Genomic DNA, 27,792 nt, shown 5'->3' on the forward strand with positions numbered 1-27,792 from the left:
GAATGGGAACAAATAGAGTGGCATGCTAATAAAGGTAAAGGATTTCCCCTCTTCCTCTCTGGTGTCTTTCCCTGAGAAAGTTTCCTTGTCCTTTCTTAGCTTCACTCCATTTAAAGCAGAAATCACCACAAAACCCTTTTCTTAGAAGTTGTGAGAATGAAGGCAATGAACAAGAAGCACTTAGCCTAATGATAGCTTATTGACTCTAGTCAATAAGTGACTGGTCACTGGTATGTAATACAACTATTTATCTCTATGGCTCTAGAGGGGGATATTTGCAAACTGTGTGATTTTGGGGGCTGTGGGAAACTTTCAAACACGTAAATGTGGGTTGAATTGCCTAATGAAATAGTGAGCTCTCCCCTTTGGAAATCATCTGAGAAGAGTATTTTTTGACATGTTTAAAGGGCTGATCTAGGCTGGGCAGGGGGACTGATCTCAGATTCCTTCCATCTGCAGGGCTTCATTAACCTTGGCCTCAATGAGAACAAGCTCTGCATTGATCTGCTGATTGAAAGGGTAAGCCAAGTTCTGGGCTCGCTGGGGCCCATATTCAGGCCCAGGACTCCTAGCATGTGGAGGCTGTAGGAGTGGGACTTAGGCAATTAGGAAAGGGAATGGGGAAAAAACTTCTGGAATAGCATGTGTCATCTCCTGGATTTTATGAGTGTTCAGAGGTAGACTGACAAGGGAGCCTCTGGCCCAAGTGTTCGGTTGTGGGGGTTGCTAATTAAGCAATTCTCAGTAAGTTACCCATTTGTGTGATCTGATAAGGAGATCAGGGCCTCCTTCATTCAGGAGCATGCAGCATGTGTGCCCATTGCCCTCTGGGAGGCCCTATGTTGTAGGGCATATGCCCACGTGCATCCTAAGAGTAGGATGAAGACTGTGGAGCTTCCCTGGTCTGGCTGTCCTCATGCTTTATTTGTCAACAGTTGCGTCGGAGTGACATGAACTACATTAATGATGACCTTCTGCAATATCCTGATTGGAGAGGACATGCCTTGTAAGTAACTTCCAGATCTATGGCCTCCTAGTCCACAGGTACCAGTTCTCAGGCAGGGCAGAATTCAAATATCAGATTCTTGGTTGGCTACCTCTGTTTCTCTCAGTGAAATCTCTAGAAAATGTCTAGAGCACAACTTTAGGAGGCAGCCTGGTATAATAAAAATAGCCCAAGCTCTCACACTAATTGTCACCTCTGGAATCGATAATCTCAGTCAGTAACCAAATAACATGAGATTGGACACCTTGCTTTTTGGAAAAGACAAAAGTCTAGATACTGAATATGAAAGGGCTTCTGGGCCTGAAACCACAAGATCTCTCTGGGTCTCTTCATAGCCTGAGGGAAGAAGTAGCCCGGTTCCTGACCCACTACTGCAAGGCACCTGAGCAGCTTGATCCAGAAAATGTAAGTTAGTTTCTAAGCCTCACTTATCTCCTAGTGGAGAGATGTATTCTTGAGGGCTCTGCATTAAAGGGTCCAGGAAAAACCAGCAGAGGCCTTCAGGGCCAAGACGAATGAAAGCCAATGGATTCCAACTTTGAAGGCTAATTATCCCTGTCCCTACTGAGCGGGAGGGAGACAGAGGGATTAGCCCATCATACATGGAGATTGGTTTTTTTTGTTTGTTTGTTTGTTTGTTTTAACTTTTACCTCTGTGCATCTTCTTCAGGTGGTTGTTCTAAATAGCTGTGCCTCTGTCTTCTTGACCCTGACCATGGTGCTGTGTGATCCAGGTGGTAAGTTGATGAGCTCTGCTTTCCTTCAGAGAAATAGCAGCACACAGGCACTGGGCCTCAGAGAAGAAGGCCCTTCCCCTAAAATGCTGGGACTCTCCTGTACTGGTTATATATTTTCTTACTATTTCTATAGGAGTGAGGGATTTGCATCCTCACTTAATGAGGAAGAAAACCATGAGAGACATCAAGGAGATATGCCCTTGGGAATGGTGATGATGGGAGCCAACCCATTATATTATTAGCTGGGATTTAGGGCTCAATTCCAATACAGAGAGACCTGGTAAACTGACTCAAACTATATAGAATTTCTATTCACCTTCTCCTCAAAAACAATGTCTAATGAGTTCTAGATCACATAAAGCTGAAAAATATGTTTTCAATGTCCCTCTTAACAATGTCCAAACAAGAGTCTCAGACTTTAATGAGCTTTGGCTGCATAGAAGATAGTTACCAAGGTGGCCAGTTTCATTCAAATCAGTAGGTCCTTGGTTAGTTCATCAATAAGGCCAATTGATGGGAAGAGAAGCACACTTGAGACCACCAGGTGTAGATAACATGAGTTATGTGGAGAGAAAGAACCTTCCTTGTGCAGGGGCCTAAGTCTCTGGTGTTTACCCTGAAGCTGATCGGAATATGTTCAATGCCCATCATACTGGCAAGATAGGCTTGATTTGCACCTTGGTTTCTGAGCCATGCAGAGCACTGTTTTTTTGTTTTGTTTGTTTTTGTTTTTTTGGTCTCCTTCTATAGTGTAGCCCCAAAGCAAGGACACTTGAGTTTTGTTCCCCAAATATTGTTTATAAGAATGGCTACCTTTTACAGAGCTTGAGCCCCAAAGCATTTCCCAAGTGGCATGGATTGCCCAAGTAACCTACCCTGTCAGTAGAGTTGCTGCTGGTCTGGGGAGTCAGGTGGGTGTGGTGGTTCTGACCAAGAGACCCTGGACTGACAGCCTTGTCTCTCTGTGTTTCCAGATGCCTTTCTGATCCCCACCCCCTTCAGTTCCAGCTTCTCATTAACTTCCTACCTGTATTCAAAAGTTGAGCTGATTCATGTCCATCTGCAGAGTGAGGTCAGAACGGGGTCCTTTTCCTGCTCAGCCCACCTAGACAATGAAATGTTCTGGAGGCATTCCAGGGTTTATGGGTGGGGCTAGCTTTCCTGCCATATATGTAAGTGATGATGGGATGAGGATGGAGAAATCAGCACAGAGGGCATGTGGGGACTGGTACCGTGGGTATGAAGGCGAAGGATTGTTCATGGTTTGTGGGAATGAGAGACCAAAGTTTCGAAGCTTTCAGATGGGTGGTCCTCAGGCAGTGTTTGTGTTCCAGATCACTGAGGCCAATACCCAACCATTCCAATTGACTGTGGACAAGTTGGAGAAAGCCATGGTTGAGGCTAAGTTTAAGGTAAGGAGAAGACCATGGGTCCTAAATTGCTGCCCTTGAAGGGGTTCAGTGCTAAGACTCTGCTCCAACTTCCTCAACAGGGGAGTGTGGGCTCCTTCTTCAGAAGAAGCAGTGTTTCAGGGACATGTCCCTCTGGGAGCCCCGAGCCTTCTCACTGGCAGTCCCCAGTGCTATTTTCTGCCCTGCTCTGGGGCAGTATGGTAGTTGCTTTAGGATTCTATGTAGACCTATATTGGGTGTCCTGTCTGACATTGGCTGAATGTGAAGTAGATGTGAAGGATTTGAGTTCATTGGGTTATGTTTGGTTCTTTCAGAAGCAAAAGGTCAGAGGTCTTGTTCTCATCAACTCCAATAATCCTCTGGAAGACATCTACTCTCGGGACTCACTGAAGGAATACCTAGAATTTGCCAGGAGGTAGGAGTTTACCGCTTGAAATTAAACAAATTGCCACCGGTCATGGACAAGAAGTCAGAACCAGAAATACTTTTTTTCTAACTATGCTTATTGCTTATTATACTCTTCAAAGTGGTGCACAACTAACTAAAATGGGAATAAGAAAAATGCAACCACATGCTTACAGCTTCCACCAAACTCCCCCCTCCCCCATTTTCTTTCTATCAATAGCATTTTTCATGTGCAAACATCTATGTAACAATCATACTATAGTTTTGTTACTCATCCACTTTTTGTAGCATGTGCACTTTTCTAGCCTCTACTTCCCAAACTGGTTGGTCTGAGGTTCCAGGGAAGAGAGACTATTGGACGATGTGGGGTGAAAATAAAGACTATTCCACAGAACTTTATGTCCCATTCCTGAGAACATGTTCATATATGACGTGTCTGGGGTCAAAAAACAGCCCTGTTAGGGGTAGATAGTCTTCTATTCTAAGCCTGGTAACTAACCAGACCAATTAACAGGGAAACATGGGAACAAAAGGAAGAACATTGCAAGTCCTGGGCTTGAATTTGACAGAATGGGGTTCAAGGCCCTGCTTCAAAACCTGCTGATAGCAAGTATTAACTTTGTCTCAGAACCTAGTTTCTTCATCTGTGAAATGAAGATAACAGTACTGCCTCAGAGGGCCAATGTGAGAACAAACACAATGTACATAATAGTCTTAACCCACTTTAATACCACAAAGTCGTCTCTGCTTGAGGATTGAAAGGTTCAGTAAGATTTTTCTCATGTGTATCCTTTGGGTTCTATGCCCTCCAAGAACACCCTCTCCATGTGTAAGGTCCTTTCTTGTGTACCAGCCCCTCTGCCTTACCATGATCTTTGGTAGATGGGCTGCTGGGGCAGTAGGAGAAAATCTGATCTGAATTCAGAATTGACCATAAAAGAAAGTGAGTTAAGATGAGAGAGAGAACCTTGATGTTGCTTTCCCTTTTCTGCCTAACTTGCAGGCACGACCTTCATGTGATTATTGATGAGATTTGCATGCTGTCTGTGTTTGATGAATCCATCCCATTCAACAGTGTTCTGAGCATGGAAAGGTGAGTTGGTCTCAGCTGGAGTGGGAATAAGAATATTAGCTTCCTGCTTTTGCACAGTGATTTATGTGTCATAAATTCACCTGGCTAAGTTTTAGGAATTGAGTTAAATGTGAAAATAAATCAAGTATGATCTTTCCTCCTAAGTACCTTTGTTCTAAATACCACATTGTATATGAGATAATTGAGGGCAAGGTAGAAATAAATATCATTATTTTATCCTTCTAAAATAAAGATAAACCTCTACAAAAGGTCTGGTTAGAGGACCTCAAGGCCCATTCCCCATTCCCACACACAGACCTTCAGTCTTCCTCACTCAAATAGTTCTCTATAACCTTGATTGTATTCTCTTCCTCCCCAGTTTACCTGACCCCAACAGGACCCATGTGATATGGGACACCAGTAAGGTGAGTCCCAATAGCCTATTCTTGTGTTGGGAAGGGATGGGAACCAAGAACATAAGGTATTTACTCCCTTAATTCTCTTCCTCTAGGGTTTTGGGATTTCTGGCTTTCATTTTGGCACTCTGTATACCCACAACAAGGAGGTGGCCTCTACTGTGGGTGCTTTCGGCTTCCTCCACAGCATCTCTGGCATCACCCAGCACAAGCTGTGTCGACTGCTCCAGGACAGAGGTACTGAGCTCCATTCAGACATCTTGGTGATCAGGGCCATAGGGGAATTCCTGGGTCTGCTTGGGCCTCTGTCATGCCTTCAAACCCCTGACATCCTGTTTGCTGTTTCAGGTGTCATGGTGGAGGACAGGAAGTTTGAAGGCAGGCAGGATGCAGCTTAAAGGAGGCACTAAAGTGTAGACAGAAGAGGGAGGCACTGGTCTAAAAGCCAAGATGGGCTTTAATTTCTGGCTGTCTGGTAGCTCGTGCTCTGCCTGGAAAGAGGATAGACAATTATATGCAGACTTCTAGGGGGACTTCCCAAATCTGTCCTTACGTCAAGGCCTCTTTTCCCTTTCTATATTCTGCTTGCTCAGCAAAGATTACAAAGATACAAGTGCCCTGATTCCTCAACTATGACTTAACTTCATCTTCCAATGTGGCCAAGGGAGCGCTGCCATTGGGCAAGTTGCTGTGGCTACATCTATGGCCCTTGGGTTCTTCTGCCTTTTGGATCTGATGTGAATGCTGGCTTCAGGGAGAACTTCCCCCTTTAGTGCCATGGCCCAAACATAGAGAAGGGCCCCTTTCTTTAATTCTCTGTAGTAGAGCAGATGCCAGTTCAATAGATTTAAATTAAAAGGTGGGATATCTATAATAATAAAAGAATATGCTAATTAGACCGGACAGCCAAATGACCTTCTGGACATCCTTCTGGATAAAGCCACAGTGGTTAGAATCAAGGCAAGAGGCAGTTAGGGGCAATCAGGCAGGCAGGCAGAGTGGTTAGAAGTGATCAAGCAGGTAAATAGAGGTGGTTCAGGGTGATCAGGTAGGCAGGGGAGCAGTTAGGGGTGATCAGGCAGGGAGGCACCTAGTTTGAGATGATCAGTCAATCAGGAAGGCAGGCAGGCAGAATGACTAGGGGTGATCAGAGAAGCAGGTAGAATGGTTAAGGTGACCAGGCAGGCATGCAGACAAAGAGGTTAGGGGTGGTCAGGAAGGCAGGCAGGTGAGCAGTTAGGAGCTGGCGGTCCTGGATTATGAAAGGGTGCAGGCCGGGCTGAGGGTCTCCCCCTTCTGTGTACAAATTTCATGCACCAGACCTCTAGTAATTAAATAAATTTAAGTAACCAAATAATCTGGTTGAGAAAACAACTTTACTCTCATCTTTGGGTGAGTAAAAGGGTAGATAGGAGAAATCCATTGACCTGTTTCCCTACATGGTGCCTGGCCCTTTGATATTTGGCAGAAACCAGGTTCTCAGCCCCCTAAACATGGCTATAAATTTGGCAAGCACATGGGAATTACATGGGGAGCTTAAAGGCCAATGCGTGGGCTCCATGTGATCTGGGTATATAACCTGGCCATGAGGATTTCCATAAGCTCCCCTGGTGGTTCAATGTGCTGCAAATACTGAGAACAACTGGGCTAAGATCATCACCAAATACCTCAAAGCCCACTGTGTGAGGTTGTAAGGCAGGAGGTAGGGGGAGCTATGAGTTCCTGCTTTCTGTTCATTTGACAGCAAAAGCATCAACCCGTTACAGGGGATGCCCTGACTCTTGTGTCAGAGCTGTAAAGTCAAACAGAACACGTCTACAGGTTTATGGAGAAGTCCAGTGTCTTCGCCAGAGCTATAGGTAGTAGGTAGGAGGTAAGTTTTGAATATGGATGCCATCGACTCAAATATAGTATGGAGTCAGTCTTGGACAGAAATAGCTGCCAGGAAGTCCAGGTAGGAGCATGTGGCAAAGAATTCTTGGCAGTTCTGTGCCAGAGGATCTGTGACAGCATTCTCCCCTATCACCATCCAGAATGGATTGACAACGTGTACCTGCCCACTAATTGCTCCCGGATGAAAGAGGCTCACAAGTACATCACTAACAGGTTGAAGACAATGAACATCCCTTTTCTCAATTGTGGCTCTGGCCTCTATATCTGGATCAACTTGAAAGAGGTGAGCTCTGGGAGTGAGGACAGGTGTCCTTGGGCAGACCTGCCTGTTAGGTCTTAGGCTCAGCTCTGTCCCTCTGCCATCTCTAGCACCTGGATCCATGCACTTTTGAGGAAGAGCAGCAGCTTTATTGCCGCTTCCTGGACCACAAGCTCCTATTGGCCCCTGGCAAGGCTTACAAATGTAAGGAGCCTGGCTGGTTCCGAATCACCTTTGCAGATAAGCCCCAGCGCCTGAAAGTTGGTGAGTGGTGCTGACATCCCAATCCTGGTGTCTTCCCCTCCTGTAGTCCAATAGCTGAGTCTTCCCTTACTGGGCTTTAGTATCTATAGCTTCAGCTCATCTATACCTTAGATGGTTTGCACTTTCATATTTTGATTAAGTTCCTTTGCAAACTGGGGCTACGTGACCTGCCATTGATCAGGGCACTAATCAGAAGTGGTCTTCTGTCCTGTGGGGCTTGAGTTAGTGGGTGAGATAGACAGGGATGAGCATGATGTCTCTGTATATTTTATACAGTGAGGTTCTCCTCTGAAGGTTATGAGGACATGGCATTCAGTTATCAATGACCTGTTGCATCTCACCATATGCTGGACACTGTTCTGTCTGCTTGGAATAGAGCAGTGAAGAAAAATTATTTATGTCATAAAACTTTTGAGCTACTGAGGAGGATAGATGGAGTGAAGGGACACTAGAGGCAATAGAAATGTTGAGTCCAAGTCTATGGTCAGGTAATAGGATTTTATATGAGACAAAGTGTCTTGTAGGCACATGGCTGTGACATTGAAACTAAAAATGAGCTATCAGCCAAAGCCGGTTTGGCTCAGTGGATAGAGCGTTGGTCTGCAGACTCAAGGGTCCCGGGTTCGATTCCGGTCAAGGGCATGTACCTTGGTTGTAGACAAATCCCTGGTGGGGGGTGTGAGGGAGGCGGCTGATCAGTTTCTCTCTCATCAATGTTTCTGTCTGTCCCTCTCTCTTCCTCTCTGTGAAAAATCAATAAAATATATTAAAAAATAATAAATAAAAGTGAGCTATCAGGGATGTGGTGGATAGACTTGGAAATGCATCCCAAAGAAGGGTAGGCTGAAGTTCAACATCCCTGAAGCGTGGCTCCGTGATGGTCTATCATGACATGGGGATTTCTGGGGCCCCCTTGAAAACTCACTAATTCTATTTCTATCTCCATTTGGACCCTGTAGCCATGAAGAGGTTCTTTGAGACACTACCTGATGTTACAGAAGATTGGGAAAAGGTGTCAATGGAAGATGTAATGGCAGAAACTGTGTCCTTCCCCGTCCACTAGGCACTCCAGCTCATCCTCCAGTGGCTGACTCCTTCGAAAACTTGGACCCCTCTTATCTTTGAGAACTTGCTTCTTTTTACTCTTTGCTAGCCATTGTGTGTGAGCAAAATGTTTTTATGGGTTGGGGTTGGAAATCCTAGAGTAACAAAGGGAGCTTTCTGCCTCCCTGTTTAATTGGGTTTATTTTTGTATTTGAAACCTAATAAAGTCCACATTCTCTTAAATTCCAGGCCCATTTTATTTCTTCCTCACTCTTCATAGTCAACTCTAGGAACTATTCATTTTTTTTTTTTGGTCCTTTTTATTTTTAAATTCCAAGGCAGGGTATACATGAAGAATAGAGTTGGAGAAGGTTTTCTAGGGCTGGGGATGCCGTTTCCCAGAGAACTCTAATGAAATCACAGCCACCTTCTACATGAGTGGCCAAATGGCAGGATGGTGATATAACTGCAGATGTTCCCGCTTCCAAATACAAGCTCATACCCTTTGTGCCTTTTCAAAAATCCTTTAAAAGGAATCTCTGGTGCCAAGCCTGGGGTCTTCCATTTCTCTCTCTAGTCTCTTCAGCTGTTCAACTAACACCACCCGGGAGTGTTTCTGCAAAGCCCTTGCTTATTGGGCTTCAATCAGAGCACTGGGTCTGTGAAGTAGGCAGAGCAGCGACTACCTTCATTTTATAGAGGATGAAAGGAATTTCAGTGCCAATGGATGGCTTCGGTCAGTCACTTGAGTTTGTGATCATCTTCTCTTTTGGATCCAGGTTTGGTTGTTATTGTTCCTTGATGACTATCTCCTGATTGTGTGTGTGTGTGTGTTAATTAAAAAACATAAGAACAAATGATTCTTGCAGGTTTTTTTTTTTTTCTTCTCTACACATAGTTTTTTTAGAAATCAACAATGGCTAAAAAACAGAGGAATTCATTGGATGAAAGAGGGAGCTTGTGGAACCAGAAAAGAAGGTACCTGACATCTTGGCATCTTGGAAATGGCAGCTAAAATACAATCCTGAAAGGCAGTTTGCTGTACACATATTCGCATCTATATACACATTAAATGTCTATCTTTGGAAAACTTAGTCTAGAACAAAGGCAGTCAAGGTCCCTGCCTGCAAGACAAGCAATAATGTGAGAGACCCAGAAAGAACCATCACCCAACAATACAGTGATCTTGTTAAATTCACTTATTAGCTCTCATTGTGTATGTGTGTGTGTGTGTGTGTGTGTGTTTGGAAGGGGGATTTCTTTGATTTTTCGATGTACACAATTTGTACACAAATGTATCCTGTTGCTAATAAAGATAATTTTTCTTTGTCCTTTTTGGTATTTATTTCTTGGTTCCAACTGCATTGCCTAGAACAGTGGTTGGTAAACGGGGCTTGTGAGTCACATACGGCTCTTTGGCCCCTTCAGTGTGGCTTGGCGTTAGAACCACTTGTTCAAAATAGACCCGCTCAGGCTGAAAACCAACTTCTGGACATGGGACACTAAGTTTCAATAGCACTGTCCATACGCACCCGCACGTGGTATTTTGTGGGAGAGCCACACTCAAGGGGCCAAAGAGCCTTGTGTGTCTCTCGAGCCGCGGTTTGCCAACCACTGCTGGAACCCCCAGTCCAATGTTGAAAAGTGGTGAGAGAGGACCTTCTTTTATTCTCAGTCTTACAGAGTTGACTTCAGTCAGACAAATGTAATGTCTTTTTCCTGTTACCTTCAGTGAGAATTATACAGTCCTTACCATGGTTTATTTAAGACTCATGTCTTAACCTCTGCTTGTATCTTTGTCCTTTCTCCCATACCTGTAAGTTTCAGAGGTATCAGATTTGTATTGTTCATGCATTTTGTACACATATCTAACCTTCAAGGGCCTATCAAAATGCTTGTTCTGCTCTAACACCTCGCTGTGTATGGGGTATGCGTTTGTGGGGGTGGTATTAAGCCTCCTTGCTGTATGCTTCCAGGGCCCTCAGCAGTCCATTTCTTAACAGTTATCCCATGTGTCTGTCTGCCTTCCCAATCAACCATACACGTCCACAGCTTGATTTGCTCATAAATGTATCCCAGCACTGGCCGAGATCTGGCACAAAACAGCCTTCCAATAAGGCAACTGATCTGGATTAAATAGAATGCTATGACATGAACAGAGAGAAGTGGCTCATTTTGCAGAACAAAACATGAAGGACTGAAAAAGCCATGAGAGCTGCTTGAGGTTGTGATGCTGATTACTGGTAGTGGCAAGGTCAACGTGAAGACAAAGGGAGCCCTCAGAAGGCAGCCAGGTCTTCCCGCCATGCTGAACAGAGGGAGCCTGCTGCTGTCCTTTCACGGGGAAAAGAGACTTTTTTTAAAAAAAATTATTGATTAAGGTGTCACATAATTGTCCTCTTCCCCCCATTCCCATCCCAAACCTCTCCCCATGTATGCCCCCCCCGCCCCCCTGTTGTCCGTGACCACTGGTTAGGTACATATACATATATGTCATACAAATGTATGTATACAAGTCCTTTGGTTGATCTCTCCCCCTTCCCCCACCCTCCCCTACCTTCCCTCTGAGATTTGATAGTCCGATCGATGCTTCTCTGTCTCCGGGTCTATTTTTGTTCATCGCTTTACGTTTATTTCCCCTAGATGCGTGAAATCATGTGTTTTTTACTGGAGCCTCTGAGCAAGCCCGGGCCCTGGGTAGTGGAACTCACCGCCAATCCCCAGAACATGTAGGGTCATAGATCCAAAGGGAGCAACTACAAACGCCAGTGTGAACTCTCACAGGGAAGGATGTTTTAAGGATGTGCTCGCCTTAATCCGGAAAAGCTTCTCTCTGGCTGCATGCAGGCTTCAGATGCCTGGACACTGGGGAGCTAAACCAGGAGGCAAAGGGAGGCGCCCCAAAGAGCCAGCGGGAGGAGACCAGAGTCAGGGGCGGCGGTGGCCTGCCCCTTCCTCGCCAAGATCTGGAGCCGGAGCCTGGCCCTGGGCCCCTTCCTCTTTTCCTTCTTTGCCGGCTCCTGGGTGCCCGCAGGGTCCCATAGGGTCAGGGAGCTCCTGCTCCTGCAGCGCAACTGCGCGCGCGCGCCCCCTATCGGCCGGCAGGTCGCGAGGGGATCTGTGCTCTCCCCGCCCCGAGCCCCGGCCGGTGGGGACGTTCCTGCGGAAGCCCAGGTGCCCCGGGCTGTCCCCGCCAAGGGAGCTGATCCTGACCCTCGTCCCCGGAGCGCCGTCGCTGCTCCAGCTCGGCCAGGTCCGCGGGATCCTGCCGCGCAGACAGGTAGCCCTCTCTTAGCGACTGGCTCCCGGACTCGGCGAAAGTCTGCCCTTCCGTCCGGAAGCCTGTGCGTGGCCGCACTTCCTCCTCCGGACCCCGGAGCGGCCCTAGGCAGAGGCACAGGCGTCTCTCCGTCCGCCCCCTTGCGGGTCCGAGGCCTGGTCGGCGCGGGGATAGGGTGCGCTCTGGACTCGCCACCGCCTGGACGCCCATCGGCTCCCTCCTGGCCTCCCTCCCGGGCCTCGCCGGCCGCAGGCCTGGGCTGGGGGCTGAGGGCCTGGAGTGGGGTGTGCACTGGGGAGCCCAGCCAAAGGGGGCGGAGCCCAAAGGAGCCTTCCTGGTACACCATTTAGCAGAAGCCCCAGAGTCTCTCCCCCCTACCTCTCCCTCCAGAGTCACTGAGCTGCTGGCTGGACCCTCATCATTTTTAAAAAATATATATATTTTATTGATTTTTCACAGAGAGGAAGAGAGAGGGATAGAGAATTAGAAACACCGATGAGAGAGAATCATCAATCAGCTGCCTCTTGCACACCCTCTCCTGGGGATGTGCCCCCAACCAAGGTACCGGTTTTGGCTGGATCCCCATCATTTGGTGTGTCCCCCGTTACTTGGTATGTGGAGCTTGTCTGTTAGGACTGGGAAAATCAGCCAAGAGTGATGTTGGAGTGAAGTTTGTCTGCAGGCCAGGATTTAAGCGCTTTATCTACATTAACTCCTGTACATACGTCCCCAGGGCTACCGCATGAAGTGGGTGCGGTTATACCCGCTGTGCAGATGGGGAAACTGTCTTGAGCTGGCGTCCGCTCGCAGGGTGAGACCACCCAACCCAGGCCCACGCCTCCCACCATTGAGAGGGAAGGGGGACCCTGGAGCTCGGCCGGGTGCCTGCACTTAGGAAGGTCCCACCAGCAGCCCCTCAGTCCCCACCCAAGGTTCGCTTCGGCCCAGCATGCTCCCATCCCACCCTTTACCCCTGGTTTGCATCAGAGACATCCTACCCCCAAGCCCCACCCCTGGATTCCAGGCGCTTTCTGCTTTTCGTCAAAATATTGTAACCTGGTTTTTTGAAATTGAGATCAGCAAAAATGGGAAAATGAAAAACGCCCAAAAGTAAAACAAATTCAAGCAGCTATATAGCAAAGTTGTATAAAAGTAGCAAGTGCAGACCCCTGGCAGGGAATATACACTTCGCAGAATTTACTCGAAGTCATTGCACGCATGGTTGCAACACGTCAGGGACATGGGATGCGGTTAGTATATACAATGAAAGAAGAGGCAGGGAGAGAAAGGAGGAGGCCCCCGACGCTCAGTTCTTTTTGATGCTTGTTCCCGTGGAAAGTCCTTGATCAGGCATCGAGTGCTTTTGTCTCTTTGCAGATGTGTACCCTCTCTAAGAAGGAGTCCAGGGCACCTACCACCTGTCCAGGCCTGGACACTAACTCTGGGGATGGTTTGGAAAGAGAATGCTCCAGAAAACCAGAACAGAAGCTGCCAGAGCACTGTGGAGTGGGCGATCCCACCCCCGAGTTCTCTGTCAGCTCCCACCTGTCCTCCCGAGGAAGAATGAGTAAGTGGTTCTGGGACTCGGCCGAGGAGGGCTACAGAACCTACCACATGGATGAGTATGATGAGGACAAGAACCCCAATGTGAGTGAACCCTCCTTCCCACTGGACTGCAGGGCGGGGATACCCTACCTTGACCCACAGGGCAGCATCCAGCTTGCTGTTGCCAGGTTAGACTTACAGTCCTCTGATCTCCAAGAGGCTTTCTGATGTAGCATAGAACACAGAGGGAGAATAGTGTAACGAACTCCCAGATACCCATCACACAGCTGCAATAATTATCAATGTATCGCCAATTTTGTTTCATCTATACACTCACCTATCCCACCCTCAGATTGTTTTTAATCAAATACCAGCAGTATCTCATTTTATCTGTAAAATGTACAATACATTTCTCTAAAAGATAAGGATTGGAAAAACCATAACTTCAGTACCATTTACACCTACAAAAAACCCCAATAAATTGGGGAGATGTGTTTTATTTAAAATTCTGCAAGAATTGGGGAGAACAAACAATGTATTTCACTGAAGAAGGGTGTAGAAAGGCCCCAGTTTATTACCTGGGTTAGAAAATGATCCAGTTAGGCTCAGCCCACATGGCTTAGTGGTTGAGCATCAACCTGTGAACCAGAAGGTCATAGTTTGATTCCTAGTCTGGCCATATGCACAGGTTGCAGGCTCAATCCCCAGTGTGGGGCGTGCAAGAGGCAGCCGATCTATGATTCTCTCTTATATGATATTTTAATCTCTCTTATGATATTTTGATTTCTCTTCCTCCCTGAAGTCAATCAATAAATCAATCTTCGTGTGTGTGTGTGTGTGTGTGTGTATATATATATATATATATATACACACACATATATAATTACCCAGTTATAATTAAGGGAACTTGATTTGTGAGGGAGGAATTTGAGAACCATGGAATGATCTAATGTGGATTCTGACCCACAGATCATCAACTGTTCGCCTTGAGAGCTGGGGCAGAACTAGGGTTGGGACCATATCTATTGTACTTCGGGGTGTGCATTCTTGAGCTAATTATTTAACTCCTTTGAGCTTCAGTTCATCTCTAAAATGAGATAATGAGCCCGTTCTATAGAACAGTCCCAATGAAATGAGATCAGGTGTGCAAAGTTACCAGCACGGTGTTTCCACACGAAGCAGCCAGCAAATGGTAGCTGCTATTATTATGAATGTTATTTGTCCTGGTTGTCGTAAGTTATTCCCAGTAATACTTTCAGAGCTGTCATAAATAAGAACCTTTAACAAATCTTTATTTGTTGAGCATCTTTTGATGCTGGGCACTGTCCTAGATGCTGGAGGTACAGCAGTGAACAAAAATAAAGTGTCTGCCTTCATGGAGTTTATAATCTTGGGGGGCAGAGGGGAGACAGACAGTAAACAGTTCTGATTATTGAACCAAGTCAAACAGGCATGGTTGGAAGGGTGGGATTGCAGAGGGCTCCACTGGGCTGCTTCCTTGATCTCCCATTGGCCTCCTTCTGCCAGGCTCACCCTGCCTATGTGCCTCTCCTCTCCAGGGCATCATTAACCTGGGCACCAGTGAGAACAAGCTCTGCTTTGACCTTCTGTCCAGTCGGGTGAGTCCCGGGGCACATCTGGGTGGCATCCCCAGCTCTGAGGGCCTGGTTTCTCTTGGACTCCATAGAATACTTCCCCACAAGAGCCTGCTGCTTACCTCAGTGGCCTTGGCCGGGGACTCCGGAGTCTAGATTCTAGATCTGCCTCAGGGACAACTTCCTGTGTGGTTTTGGGCGAGTCACTTGGCCTACTTTGATACTGCTTCTTTTTCTCTTCATGTTCTGCCCCTCACACAGATCCTCCTGTTGGCAGGGTCCCTGCTCGCAGGGAAAACACTCAGTGGGGGTGGGGAGGGGTGTAGTTAGTAATGAACGCCTGGCTCTGGGAGGTGAGGGTGGTGCTGATTTGTAGCTTTTGCCACTTCCCATAGTGTCAATACTCCCACGAGGACCGGTTTCAAGCTACCGATATGACATCATTGCACACAAAATTGGGAAGAGAAGTGCAGTGGCGCACATATGCAGGGTGGAACAAAAGTAGGTTTACAGTTGTGAGTACACAAAACAAGTTTATTCTTGTATTATTAATGATTAATTTTTGTATTATTTCCCATATGAACAACTGTAAATCTTCTTTTGTCCCACCCTGTATAGCATATTCTCTTCTAGACACACAGATAGAAATAACCTCAAGAGCATAGAGGATAGTAACATGTAGTAACATAATCAAGAACAATATTGTTTGAGTATTCATTATCTCTGTTTTTAACGTAATTCACTTATATAAGTAGTATAATTTAATTCTTGAAATGGTTGTCCATTAACACAGCTTGAGTTGGTGCCAGCCATCTCTAGCAAACCACTGGAAACGCCTGTTCAATGTATCCCAAGGCCTAGCAGTCAGACTTTGGGATTGTAGAGAGCGTGATGCTTCACTCAGAGGGACATGTGTCCAAAGATGACAAATTCACATCCAAGGGGAGAGGGCTGCCTTGTAGGCAGTGGGCTTGAAAGGCATGTTCTACCTAACACCAGCTCCCCACATTCCAAGGTTGCTCGGCACCATCCAAAGAAATGAAATTTGAGCCACATATATCATTTTAAACTTTCTACTAAGTAAGTGAAAAGAAACTGGTAACATTCATTTTAATAATATACTTTATTTATCCTTATATATATTTAACATATGGCCATTTCAACATACAATCAATGAGGCAGTTGAGGTACTTTCTTCAGATAAAGTCTTCAATATCCATTTTTTTTTCTCCATTCAGACTAGCCATATTCCAAGTGCTCGATGGCCACGTGTGTCTAGCAGCTTCTGTATTGGGCAGTGAAGCTCTAAGCCTAAGGGATGAAGGAGAAAGGGAAAGGCTCGAGTCATATATGAATGGCTGCCTGCCTTTCTTCTTGTGGTCCCACTGCCCAAGGACCCGGCCTTTCCTTGACATTGTGTGTGTGTGTGTGTGTGTGTGTGTGTGTGTGTAGTTACTAACCCAGCACCTGGTCCTGGTCAGGGTCAGGATAGTCTAGAAATGGCCACATTTTCCAAAGTGTGAGGTTGAACTGAGTCTGCAGGACGACAGTGGCCTGAAGTTGGACTCTAGAGCCAATTCCAGGACTTCTTTTTTCACCCCAGGGAGGAGCTGGGTAGCATGGACTCCCATCACGGCTTCTGCAAATCCACCCATCTGGGGTTTTTTAGGTGTCAGTGTTGAATAAAGAGCCCTCGATTGGAAGTCAAATATTCTAAGATTCTCAGCTCTGACACTTGCTAGCTCTGTGACTTGGCTAAGTCACCTGACTTGGTTAGCCTCTCTTTCCTCTTTAGCAAATCGGCTTGAGAATGCTGGCCCTGTGAGCCCCTCTCACAGTCTCTTTGATGAGGAGACCACGCCCTTGGCTTTAGAGGCCCTGGTACTGTGCGATGCAGGTGGTAGTGCCGACCAGCCCTTACTGTGAGCGTGTGTGACCCTGAGCCCTGCTCTCTCCTCTCTGTCCCCAGCTGAGCCAGAGCGACATGCTGCAGGTGAGGCCGTCTCTGTTGCAGTACCCTGACTGGAGGGGACATCTGTTGTAAGTAGTTGCAGAGGCCAGTGGCTCTCAACCCCCGAGGACTTTTGCTTGCCAGGGGACATATGGCAATGTCTGCAGACATCTGTGGTTGTCATAACTGGGAAGTGAGTGCTACTGGCATTTATCGGGTAGAGGCAAAGGTTGTTGCTAAACCTCCTACAATGCCCAGGATAGCCCCCAGAACAAAGAATTATCTGGCCCCAAATGTCAAGAGTGGCAGGTGGAAAAAGCCTGCCTTAGGCTGAGGGCTACCTAGTCCTGGAGACATGGGGGATGATCATGGGGTCTCCTAGAGCATTTGCAGGGGCCTGGTGCCTCCTGCCAGTCCCACCCCAGATCAGGAGCTCCCTAACTTGGTTTCCTGGCTCGGAGACATGGGGAGGGCCTTCATATGAGGGGTCCTTAACCCCACTTTCTCAGTAGCTTTAGAGGAGCCAGAATCAGTTGAAGGGGAGCTACCTGGGGATTTCGCCTCCTGGCAGGGTGGGAGATGGTAAATAATACCTGTAAGAGTTTGTACTTATTGAGCACTTACTAAGGGGCCAGATGCTGTCCTGGGCATAGTGCCTTAGCAGGACTTGATTCCAAGAATGACTCCAAAGCACATGCTCCTACAGTAATGCGGATGGTGGGCCCAGACCACTGGCCGTGAGTGTGGACTCTGTCCAGTGACCTAATTTTTTCAAGTCTAAGTTTCTTTGTCTATAAAATGAGAATAATAATAATAATAATAATAATAGTTACATCATAAAGTTGTTGCAAAACTTAATGAAAAAAAATCTCCAAATAACACCTGCATAAGGTAAATGCTCAATAAATATTAGCAATAATAACTATGATAATAGTCATTGTTATAACATTATTATTATTATTACCAACTAGATCTACAGATGGTATTATTATTATTATTATATCAAAGTATTGCTTATGATGTCTCTGAGGTCTGTTGATTCGGTGGGGTTGGCTGCCCTAGAACTACTGAGAATGAAAGTGTCGATGCCTGCGGGTAGTGTTGGGGTGGAAGGGGAGAGGTGGGTGGAGACATTTACTGATCACATTTCTCTTGTGGGTAACATTGCTGGGTAACGGCTGTTGCCTGAAGATTCGCCAGAGGAGCTTTGGAATGGACTGTGGTTGAAGACCCTCTGACAAGCACTGCCCCTGTCTGTCTTACCTGCAGCCTCCGGGAGGAAGTGGCCAGGTTCCTGTCTTTCTACTGCAAGAGCCCTGCACCCCTTAAGCCAGAGAATGTGAGTGCCCTCCTCCTCCGCTCTTTCATGCTCTTCTCTCCATCCCTAGCTTTTGTCTGGCCAGGGATAAAGGAGAGGGGGGAAGAAGGGGAGGGATCTACCTTTCACTTTGTTTTGATTTATTTCCTAGAGGAATTGAGAACACCTCCTCTCTTCACCCCTCCCTTAGAGTTTAGGTATGCTTTCTGCCCCATTTTATCCTGTTGAAACTGACAACCAGTGGGTTCAGGGTGCCCGTCATTTCTTGAGCCAATTAAGCAGAGCCAGGTAGAATCATATGAGTGTTTATTGCAATAATGTTGACCGTATGGGAGAGCAGCAGGCCATCCACAAAAATCTGCTCTACGCCTCCCCATCAACCAGCTGCTTTTGTTGGGTGGAAAGACAAAGGTGGGAGAGTGGGAATTACAGGCATGAGGAAGTAGGCAAGATATGATGGTTACAGGTATAGGCAATGAGGGGGGCGGGGGGGTATCGCAAACAGTGGGCGCCTCTGGGACCTGGTTGTTCCAGCAACAAGGTTGTTCATCTTTGAATGATGATAGGCAGTTGTCAGAAAGGGAGAGTGGACTGACTGCACTCCTGGGTTAACTCCCATGTCCTGGTGCGTACAGCTCTCAGCCAGGTTAGAATGTGCTCTCTCTGGTCAGAACAGAACAATCACGGTTATCAGAGCAAGATTAATATTTCTTATGATTATATCTAGTCCCCCTGATCCTATCGATATTTCTGGCCCTGACACCGTGGCCCCTCTTGGTCTCCACACCTTTGAACTTCCTTGCTCAGCTGACTTAGGGCAGCGTCCCCACAAATAAGCCACAGGAATGAAGTGGGCCATACCCGCTGTGGCCTTGCTGTGACAAAGCACTGAAAGGCAACCTAGCCCTCCCTTTGCGCCACACAGGGACGGAGGCTGCAGGTCCCAGATCCCTCCTAAAATAGACTCACTTTTGTCCCATGCATGTGTCACCCCCAGGTGGTTGTCCTGAACGGCTGCTCCTCTCTTTTCTCTGCTCTGGCCACGGTGCTGTGTGAGGTCGGGGGTAAGTGGACGATGGCCCGCTTAGCACTGGGAGCTGCTGTGTGCCTGCAGAGTCCCAGCTGCCTGTCCTCGAGGGCTGCCTCAGAATGCTTTTGGCTATAATAGACTACTAGCCTACAGGGAGCTGAAATAAGTCAGTTGGCAGGAGCTACACAGTCGTGCCGAGAACACAGGGACCGTAGTCATGGTCAGGAATTATTGGTTGCTGGGAACTGAGGCCCACCCAGGCTATCATCATCAGTAATGATAACATTACTAACACTTCCTGCCCATTCTAGGGCAATCATGAATGGGGTCAGTGGAACTCTGTCTCTCACTGGGATATGCAGTCTCTCCCGCCACTTTCAGGCCTTTTCTGGGTTTTATATTGTCCAGTGGTGCTGGTCCAGCTGCCACTCCACATGGCCTTTCCATTCAAGTTCACGTCCTCACAAGTCTGTACTTCTCAGAGCAAAGTCTTGAGGGAGAAGATATGGCAGGTTTCCGCCAGCCAGTGGCTTGGCCACCTTGGGTCATCTGTCTCGCTCTGGTCCAATCCCTGAGGCTGGGGAGAGGAACGAGTAGGACAAAGGCTGCCCTTTTTAGCAGTGCGTCGAGTGGACAATGCTAGCGGAAGGTTGGAAAGGGAGAGTCGCTTGACCTCTGTGTCCTCTTCAAGAAGTGGAGGAATGCCTTTAGCTCTCCGTTAGAGTAGAGCTTACGGTCATCTCAACAACCCCCACCCACAGCTGGAGTCTCTGCGTGGCATCCCTCTCCAGATGCTCTCAGCCTTTGTGTGAATGCCCACAGGGGTGGAGAACCTCGTCCTTGGGAAACAGCATATGATATCTCTGGGCAATTCTATATGTTGTCAAGTTTCCCACTCGCTGAGCCCAGATCATTACCCTGCAGCTTTGACTCATGGGTCCAAGTCTCCTTAGAGTGACACCCCCCGCCCCCCCATGCTGAGTGCCTCAGTGGGATCCTCTAAGCTTTAGTCTCCTCATTGGTAAAGTTAGGGGGACAATAGTACTTACTTCACAGAGTGACTATGAGGATCTGATGAGATACAACGCAAATAAATGTTTAGCACAGTTCCCAGCACATAAGTGCTCAATAAATACTAGCTCCTGATTTTTAGATAAGGAACTGGTCTTAGTGGAGCCCAGCTCTAGAAAGAGTTTTGGGGAGTAGAGAGAGGGAGCTTGCCGCAATGTTCTCCAAGATCATTGAAGGCTTAGAGCGGCTGGGGTGAATGGACAGGGGGTCCATGAGCTCCAGCCAGCGGGTCACAAGCCCTGGCCCACTCCTGCCCCCCAGAGGCTTTCCTGATCCCTGCCCCTTACTATGGAGCCATCACTCAGCACGTCTATCTCTATGGCAACGTCCGACTGGTCTATGTCTATTTGAACAGCGAGGTAAGAGTTCCTGGAACCCCAGGTAGGGGTTCCTGCAGGCCAAGACTTTACTGCATCTGAATTTGAGGGTGGACATGGGAGAATGTCCATGCTGAGGGCTCGGGGGCTATGGCTGAAAGGGGAGTAGAGGCTTCTGTTGCCCTTGGCCAGTGCCCGGGTTCCCGGGGCCTCCCATTCTCCCAGCTCTGAGATCCCTGGGATTGATGTACTAGGAGAAGCCAAGGGCAGTTCCAGGGGACCACACCAAGATGGCGGGGGGAGGATGGGGCAAAGCAGACCTCAACATGGAAGTCCATGGACCCCAATCTGAGGACCTTTAGGCCTCTTCCTGAAGCCTAATAGTGATTAGGATGTCCCTGGTGTGGTGCTGGGGTGGGGGCGGGTGGCAGTGAGAGGGGAGTGACCCCACCTTTATTTTTTGAGACTATTCTAAGGAGGCTGGAGATGATGGGCAGGAGAGCCCCAGAGTTCATGGGTTTGGGGGTGGGGGGGAGGTGTCACTGAATTTGACTGTGGATCTTGTTCCAGATCACTGAGCTGGACACACGCCCCTTCCAGCTCACAGTGGAGAAGCTGGAGGTGGCCCTGAAAGGAGCTAATGCTAAGGTCTGGGATCAAACCAAACCAAGGCTTGGCCTGGGTGGGTCCGAGCCAGGCACAGACCCCTCTTCCTGTGGCTGGTCTACTCCGAGTAGGGGTGGCACTCCGTGATGAGATGGGGGTAGGCACCGTTCTGGGGGCCAAGCCGAAGCTGCCCATGGAGAGTCTTCCCCCTAGAGCCGGGGTGAGGAACTGCAGGTCTGAGGGCCGCATAAGGCCTGTGAAATCATTCGGTCTGGCCCTGCCAAGGCATTAATTAATGAGTTAATTAAATGTTTGACCACATATGGGCAGGCTGATTTTTAAGTTGATAATTCTGTGTGGCCTGCGAATGATGTTATAAATATCCAAATGGCCCTCCTTGGCAGAAAAAAGTTTTCCTACCTCTGTCCTAGAGGAAGACTCTGAGGCTATTTATTTTAAAAAATATATTTTATTTATTTTTTAAGAGAGGAAGAGAGAGGGATAGAGAGTTAGAAACATCGATGGGAGAGAATCATAGATCAGCTGCCTCTTGCACACCCCCTACTGGGGATGTGCCGGCAACCAATGTACATGCCCTTGACCGGAATCGAACCTGGGACCTTCCAGTTTGCAGACACTCTATCCACTGAGCCAAACCGGTTTCGGCACTGAGGGAATTTTAACAGTGCAACTCCCTCCCATAATTCTACCCACAAAGGCAACCCCTGCTGGCCATCTGGGCATATTTCCCTCCAGGCTGTGTTCTCTGCTCTTGTTTTCTTTCATGGCTGACACGATGCTGCAGATGTAGTTCTCTGCCCTCATTTGCTTCCTGTTGGATGGTGAACACGGTCCCATCACATGTCCCTGGGGGCCTGCCCAGCCACCAGCCCCACCCCGGGGTTCGTTCGGCTCTGGCCTTTGGGAGGAGCTGATGGCGTCCTGCCCTCTGGTGGTTTCAGGGTGTGAAGGTTAAAGGCCTCATCCTCATCAACCCCCAGAATCCTCTGGGTGACATCTACTCCCCAGAAGAGCTGAAGGAGTACCTGGAGTTTGCCAAGAGGTGAGGCACCCCACATTCACCCTACAAAGCATCTGGCAGATGAGGGTTCTGGTGAAGGCTTTGGGGCAGGCCCTTTATCCCCTTTTCTCCACTGTGGCTCCCACATGCTTTGGCTTTTTGGGCAGTAGGGTGGGAGGTAGCGGTTAGTGGGATGTTCTTTCTCTCCCACTTTGTAACAACTATCATTTACTGTGTAGTCTTGGGGCCAGACACCCGGCTAAGCACTTTCTGTACTCTATCTCACCTAATCCTCCCAGTAACCCAGTTAGGTACAGATACTGTTGTTACCCTCAGTTTACTGAGTCTATTGTATGTGTGTGTGTGGGTGGGGAGGGGGGGCATGGGAAGGTCAGAGGGAAGCTAGTCTGAATCTAGGTCTGTTTGTATGTAACTGTCTTGCACTTAACTGTGTCCTTCCTCTGTGGGGGTGCCCGAGGGCTCCACCCCTGCCCCACAGCACTTCAAAAGCCCCATGTCATCTGCTTGTGTATGTGGCTTCCTGTGCATTTGAAAGATATAGTCAACAGCAGGTTGTTCCTGAATGAAACAAGTTTGGGAACCCTGGGCTAGATCCCTCCCTCTGGATGTCTGGGTCACTGATACCCTGCCCTGGGGGATGCATTGAATTCATAAACCAAGCTCTTTCTCCTTCCTTCCCCTACCTCTCCCCCACGTCTCCGCCCCCCCCCCCCCACACACACACACACTCCCGCAGGCATGAGCTGCACGTGGTGATGGATGAGGTCTACATGCTGTCTGTATTTGAGGAGTCGCTTGGTTACCGCAGTGTTCTGAGCCTGGAAAGGTGAGGCTGCCACATCAGAGCTGACTCTGCAATCCCCATGTCTCCCATCCTGCCCCCTGCCCTGGCCCCTCTGTGGCTCAGCCCCAGGGCATGGCCTGCCCCAGCCAGTTAATCTCAGAGCCCCTAACGAGAACAGGGGAGGACTGGGCCAGATCGGTGGTTGTCAAATTGTTCTGTGGCATTTCTGAGAGCTGCGAGGGGGTGGCTTGGCTTTTGCTGTTTCCTTCATCCGCAGAGTAGTTCCAGATCCACTCATTCATTCATTCATTCATTCAGCAAATACTCTGGAGCCACTTCTGGGTATTTGGACTTTTTCATTAAATTTAAGCCCAGAATTTATGGCCAAAATACTTTTGGAAACACTTGGACCAGATCACCTGTGAAGTCTGTAAATCTGCTGTTCAGAGAATCTATCAGTGTCCGATCTCTATTCAGGCCTTGCTTTGTCCCTTCTCTCAGCCAGTTCTCCCACAGCTCTAACAAGGGCAGGGAGCATGGGCTTTGTGCATGGATTAGAAAAGTGAGACGCAGGAAAAGCGAGGCGCTGGGGATGCATCAACCAACAAGAGAGACATAGGCCCTTTCTACATAGAAATTTTATTTCTAGCCAGAAAAAACAACCACCAAAAACACACAACATTTTAGCGGCTAAACACACAGCTAGTCATTTGATTCAGTGCTAACATGGAGAAGCCCAGGAGTCCCTGGAGGATCGGCCTGGGCTACCCACTTGGCCAGGTCTGCTGGGAGGCGGTCAGAGGAGGTCTATTTGAGGAAGTGACGTGTGAGTTCTGCTCTAGATTAGGCGTTGGCAAGCACTTTTAGGTCACATGGCTATTTTTGGCTTTCCAGGCCATGTGGTTACTCATTCAGCTCTGCCATTACGGCGCCAAAGCAGCGTAGACCGTACATCCATGAAAGAGTCCGGCTCTTTCCCAATAAAACTACTTGTGAAAACAGGCAGCAGGCCAGATGTGGCCTGCAGGCTGTAGTTTGCGGACCCCCCTCCCCCCCCCACTCTAAAGGATGCATGAGAGTTGGGGATTCAAGAGACAAAACCAGGGCTTGACCCAGAACCAGATTTACCCATCCACCTCCTTCTGTGTTCCACCCCACGTGTGAGCTCCCACGGGTCTGTGTTGCCTCCATCCCCACACTGTGCTCTCTGCAGGCTGCCTGACCCTCAGAAGACCCATGTGATGTGGGCCACCAGCAAGGTGGGTTCCTGGCTGGCCTTGGGGTGTCAGGGAGGCGGGAAGGCGGAGAGGTGGGTAGAACCGGCTCTGTCTGTGGAGGGCCGGCCACCGCCTCGGGCGTCTTTCTCCCGTAGGACTTCGGGATGTCCGGGCTCCGCTTTGGCACGCTGTACACAGAGAACCAGGACGTGGCCACTGCGGTGGCTTCCCTCTGCCGCTACCATGGCCTCAGCGGCTTGGTCCAGCACCAGGTGGCACAGCTGCTCCAGGACCGCGGTGACTGCCTGGGCCTGGCCGCCTGAGAAGGGAGGGAGGGTTGGAGTAGGTCTGGGACTGGCCAGGGATCATGGATGCTTCGTGCATGAAAAGAATTTAGGATGGTGTGTGAGAGTACCGGCTGGGGGCCCAGGCTGGGTTCATACCCTACTCGGTCACTTCCTGGCTGGGAGGCGGCACGGTCCTTCACCTTTTTGAGCCTCACTTTCCTCATCTGTAAAACAGGGATCATAATCTATAAAACAGGGAACATAATCGTATAAGGCTAAAGTGATTTTTCATTCAATTAGAATAGTAGCTGGCATATAACAGGCACTTAGTCGATGTAAACTCATTATTATTAGCTGTTAGAGCAGAAGATACTAATGGAAAGAGACAGAAAGAAATCTCTGTCTGTCTCTACATGGGTGTGTTCCATTCCCAGGCTCAGATAGCCAGTTCAGGTAGTAAAGGGACCTGTAATTGCCCCCATGTATTGAGCTCAAGAAGATGTTCCCAATTCGTCATCTCCGTTGTCTCTCCCAGAATCCTAGGAGGCAGGCATTCCTGTATTTTCCCCATTATTTTATAGATGAGGAAAATGAGGACCAGATACTGCATATCGGCTATAATAGCTAACATTTTAAAAATAGTGACAGCATCAATGTTGGTGAGGACACAGACAGCTGGAATGCTCCCCGCGCTGGGGGGAATGTGAGATGGTGCGGCCACTGAGGAAAACAATTGGCAGTTGCTTTTAAAGTTATATGCCCAATGGCCCAGCAATCCCATTCCTAGGAATTTACCTTCATGGTCACGCAAAAAGCTCTATGTGAATGTTTGTAGCTGCTCTCTTCATCGTCGCCTAAACTGGAAACAGCCCAAATGCCTCCCACTGAGTAATGGAGAAGCACACAGTGGCCGTCCACACGGCAGGGCGTCACTCTGCCATGAAATCCCCTACGGTGCGGATTAATCTCAAAGGCAGTAGCCTGAGCACAAGAAGCCAGTCTCAAAAGATGGCGTGACTGTGTGATTCCACGGCTATGACATCCTGAAGAAGTGACAGAGAACAAACCAGAGTTTGTGGGGAAGGGGATGATGGGACTGTAAAGATAGCCCGGGAGTGTCCTTTGGGGTGAGGGAACTGCTCCGTATCCTGTCTGTGAGGGTGGTTATTAAAATCTATCCGTGTGTGAAAATTCATGGAATGGGATTAAAAAAAAAAAAAAAAAAAGGGAGGTGAACTTTCCCACACCTTGTCAGAGGCCGTGCTGGTGGGACTTGGGGGCCTCACACAGTGGGGTTTGGCCTTGGAATAGGGTCTATATCTTGAAGGACTCTGTCAGCAGGGTCTGGCATTATCAGGGCCAAGTGACCTGATTTAAGGTGCTTTACCCTCAAAACTGGATATTCCCATCTCCCCCAATCAACCAGCTAGAGGAGGGGCTCCCCCAGTGTTGTCTGCCAGTGACCTTTTCTTTTCAGCATTTTAGCCTCAAGGGAGAGTGGAGGGTCGATGGGGGAGTTACGGTTTGGCTTCTCTTTCGCCCAAACAGACTGGATCAACCAGGTGTACCTGCCCGAGAACCATGCCCGGCTCAAGGCTGCTCACGCCTATGTCTCCGGAGAGCTCAGGGGCCTGGGGATCCCCTTCCTGAATCGGGGCGCAGGCTTCTTCATCTGGGCCGACCTGAGGAAGGTAATGCAGGCGGGGAGGGGACGTAAGCCTCCCTCCATCAGGTCGAGGAGGGGGCAGTCTCCTCCACATCCTGAGCCCCTTCGCCCGCCCTCCCAGCACCTGCCCAAGGCCACCTTCGAGGAGGAGAGGCTGCTGTGGCGTCGTTTTCTGGACAACAAGGTGCTGGTGTCCTTCGGCGAAGCCTTCGAGTGTAAGGAACCCGGGTGGTTCCGCCTGGTCTTCTCGGACAAGGCCCACCGGCTCCGCCTGGGTGAGTGGTCTGCCCTCGGAGCCCCCCTCCTTACTGTCTCCTTCCTGCCTGCCTTCTTCCGGCCCCACGGCTGACCCAGCGGCCTGAGCTATTCCTCCCCACCCACCCAGCCAGCCAGCCAGCCATCAGTGCTGACCGGGCCCTCACTACCCCTCCTCAGGAATGCAGAGGGTCCGGAAGGTGCTCACAGGCGCGCCCCAGGTGCCAGAAGACCTCCCTTCCTCTCAGACCCAGGAGCCAACGGGCCAGCACAACTGAGCTGGCCACTGCCTTGTGGCCAGTACTGCCCGCCTGAGGTGCTCAGGGCTTCCAAGACTGGTCGTGGCTGAGCCGTTGGCCAGGAAGATAGCCCTGACCCTGAAGAACTGTTCTTCACTCGGCTCTCTCAGTGCCAGTGAAGACTATGTTTGATCCCTTCCCATTCTATTAAACAAAACTGGGAGGAACTAGAAGCCTCTGTGTGAGTGATTCATAGAATGGAGGAGTTGCGACTGCCCTTAGCCCCCTAGGGTCGTGAAAAGAAAGCAAGCAGCCTGTGCCTTCTTTCTAGCAGTCTTTTCACTCTTCCTCCTTTGTTGCCAGGGAAACAACTCAAAGGAACAACACATATAAGAGAGAGTACACCATCCAAATAAGAAAGAGTGACAACTTCCAAACTCTAAGGAGAAAGGACTGAATTCTACATGTTCATTTCAGATTGTAGAGTCTGTAGATCTGGGACCTGGGGCCAGGGACCTGGGACCTGGGACCTGGGACAGCTTGTTTGGGGCCAGGTGAACAGGACTCTGTGGTGGGAGTCAGACGAGGCTTCTCTGACTCTGGGATGCTCTTCCTTCTCCTTCCTGGGAAGGAGCCACCTTCACTGACGATTTCCAACCTGAATGACCTGCCCATGACTGGGGGGGTGGGGGTGGGGTGTGGGGGGGTGGGAGTGGGGGGCTGGATCCTGAATGGAGGCTGCTGTGGAGACAGGCTGACCAAGGCTGGGCTTCCCACTCTACAAGCACAAAAAGCCACCCACCCTACCTCCCTTCCGGAGCCCAAATGAGCTTGCCGATCGCCTTTGAAGCCACGTGCTGAGGACCCTTCTTAGTGTCGACACTTCTGTTTGTTTGTTTATTATTTATTTATTTATTTTATTTTACTGAAAAATAATTTTTTTTAAAAGAGAGGAACACTGATTTGTTGTTCCACTTACTTATGCATTTGTTGGTTGATACTCATTGGTATGTACCCTGATCTGGGATCAAACCCTCAACCATGGTGTATGGGGACAATGTTCCAACCAATGGCGTTACCA

General features: G+C 48.6%; 2 protein-coding genes across 3 annotated transcripts; both read left to right on the forward strand.

The window, feature by feature from the left end:
* Positions 1–683: 683 nt before the first annotated feature.
* On the forward strand, positions 684–7,630 carry LOC118713058 (probable inactive 1-aminocyclopropane-1-carboxylate synthase-like protein 2). Its single transcript, XM_036427411.2, has 11 exons — positions 684–1,006; positions 1,342–1,411; positions 1,677–1,743; positions 2,718–2,815; positions 3,078–3,155; positions 3,470–3,570; positions 4,564–4,653; positions 5,012–5,057; positions 5,144–5,285; positions 7,082–7,224; positions 7,311–7,630. The coding sequence occupies exons 1-11, from the start codon at positions 951–953 to the stop codon at positions 7,476–7,478; spliced, it is 1,059 nt and encodes a 352-aa protein (XP_036283304.2). The 5' UTR covers positions 684–950; the 3' UTR covers positions 7,479–7,630.
* A 3,985-nt stretch (positions 7,631–11,615) lies between these two features.
* Positions 11,616–26,935, forward strand: ACCS (1-aminocyclopropane-1-carboxylate synthase homolog (inactive)). 2 transcript variants are annotated; one of them, XM_036426284.2, is made up of 15 exons: positions 11,616–11,788; positions 13,166–13,435; positions 14,893–14,952; positions 16,898–16,968; positions 18,149–18,218; positions 19,195–19,261; positions 20,560–20,657; positions 21,186–21,263; positions 22,184–22,284; positions 23,000–23,089; positions 24,261–24,306; positions 24,420–24,561; positions 26,100–26,242; positions 26,339–26,492; positions 26,653–26,935. In XM_036426284.2, the coding sequence occupies exons 2-15, from the start codon at positions 13,166–13,168 to the stop codon at positions 26,748–26,750; spliced, it is 1,488 nt and encodes a 495-aa protein (XP_036282177.1). In that variant the 5' UTR covers positions 11,616–11,788; the 3' UTR covers positions 26,751–26,935. The 2 variants fall into 2 exon arrangements, with proteins under 2 accessions (XP_036282177.1, XP_045433650.1); XM_045577694.1 differs by having other exon boundaries at positions 11,621–11,761.
* The last annotated feature ends 857 nt before the right edge of the window (positions 26,936–27,792 follow it).

Source organism: Pipistrellus kuhlii, unplaced genomic scaffold, assembly GCF_014108245.1.
Source record: "Pipistrellus kuhlii isolate mPipKuh1 unplaced genomic scaffold, mPipKuh1.p scaffold_m20_p_9, whole genome shotgun sequence".
Taxonomy (NCBI): domain Eukaryota; kingdom Metazoa; phylum Chordata; class Mammalia; order Chiroptera; family Vespertilionidae; genus Pipistrellus; species Pipistrellus kuhlii.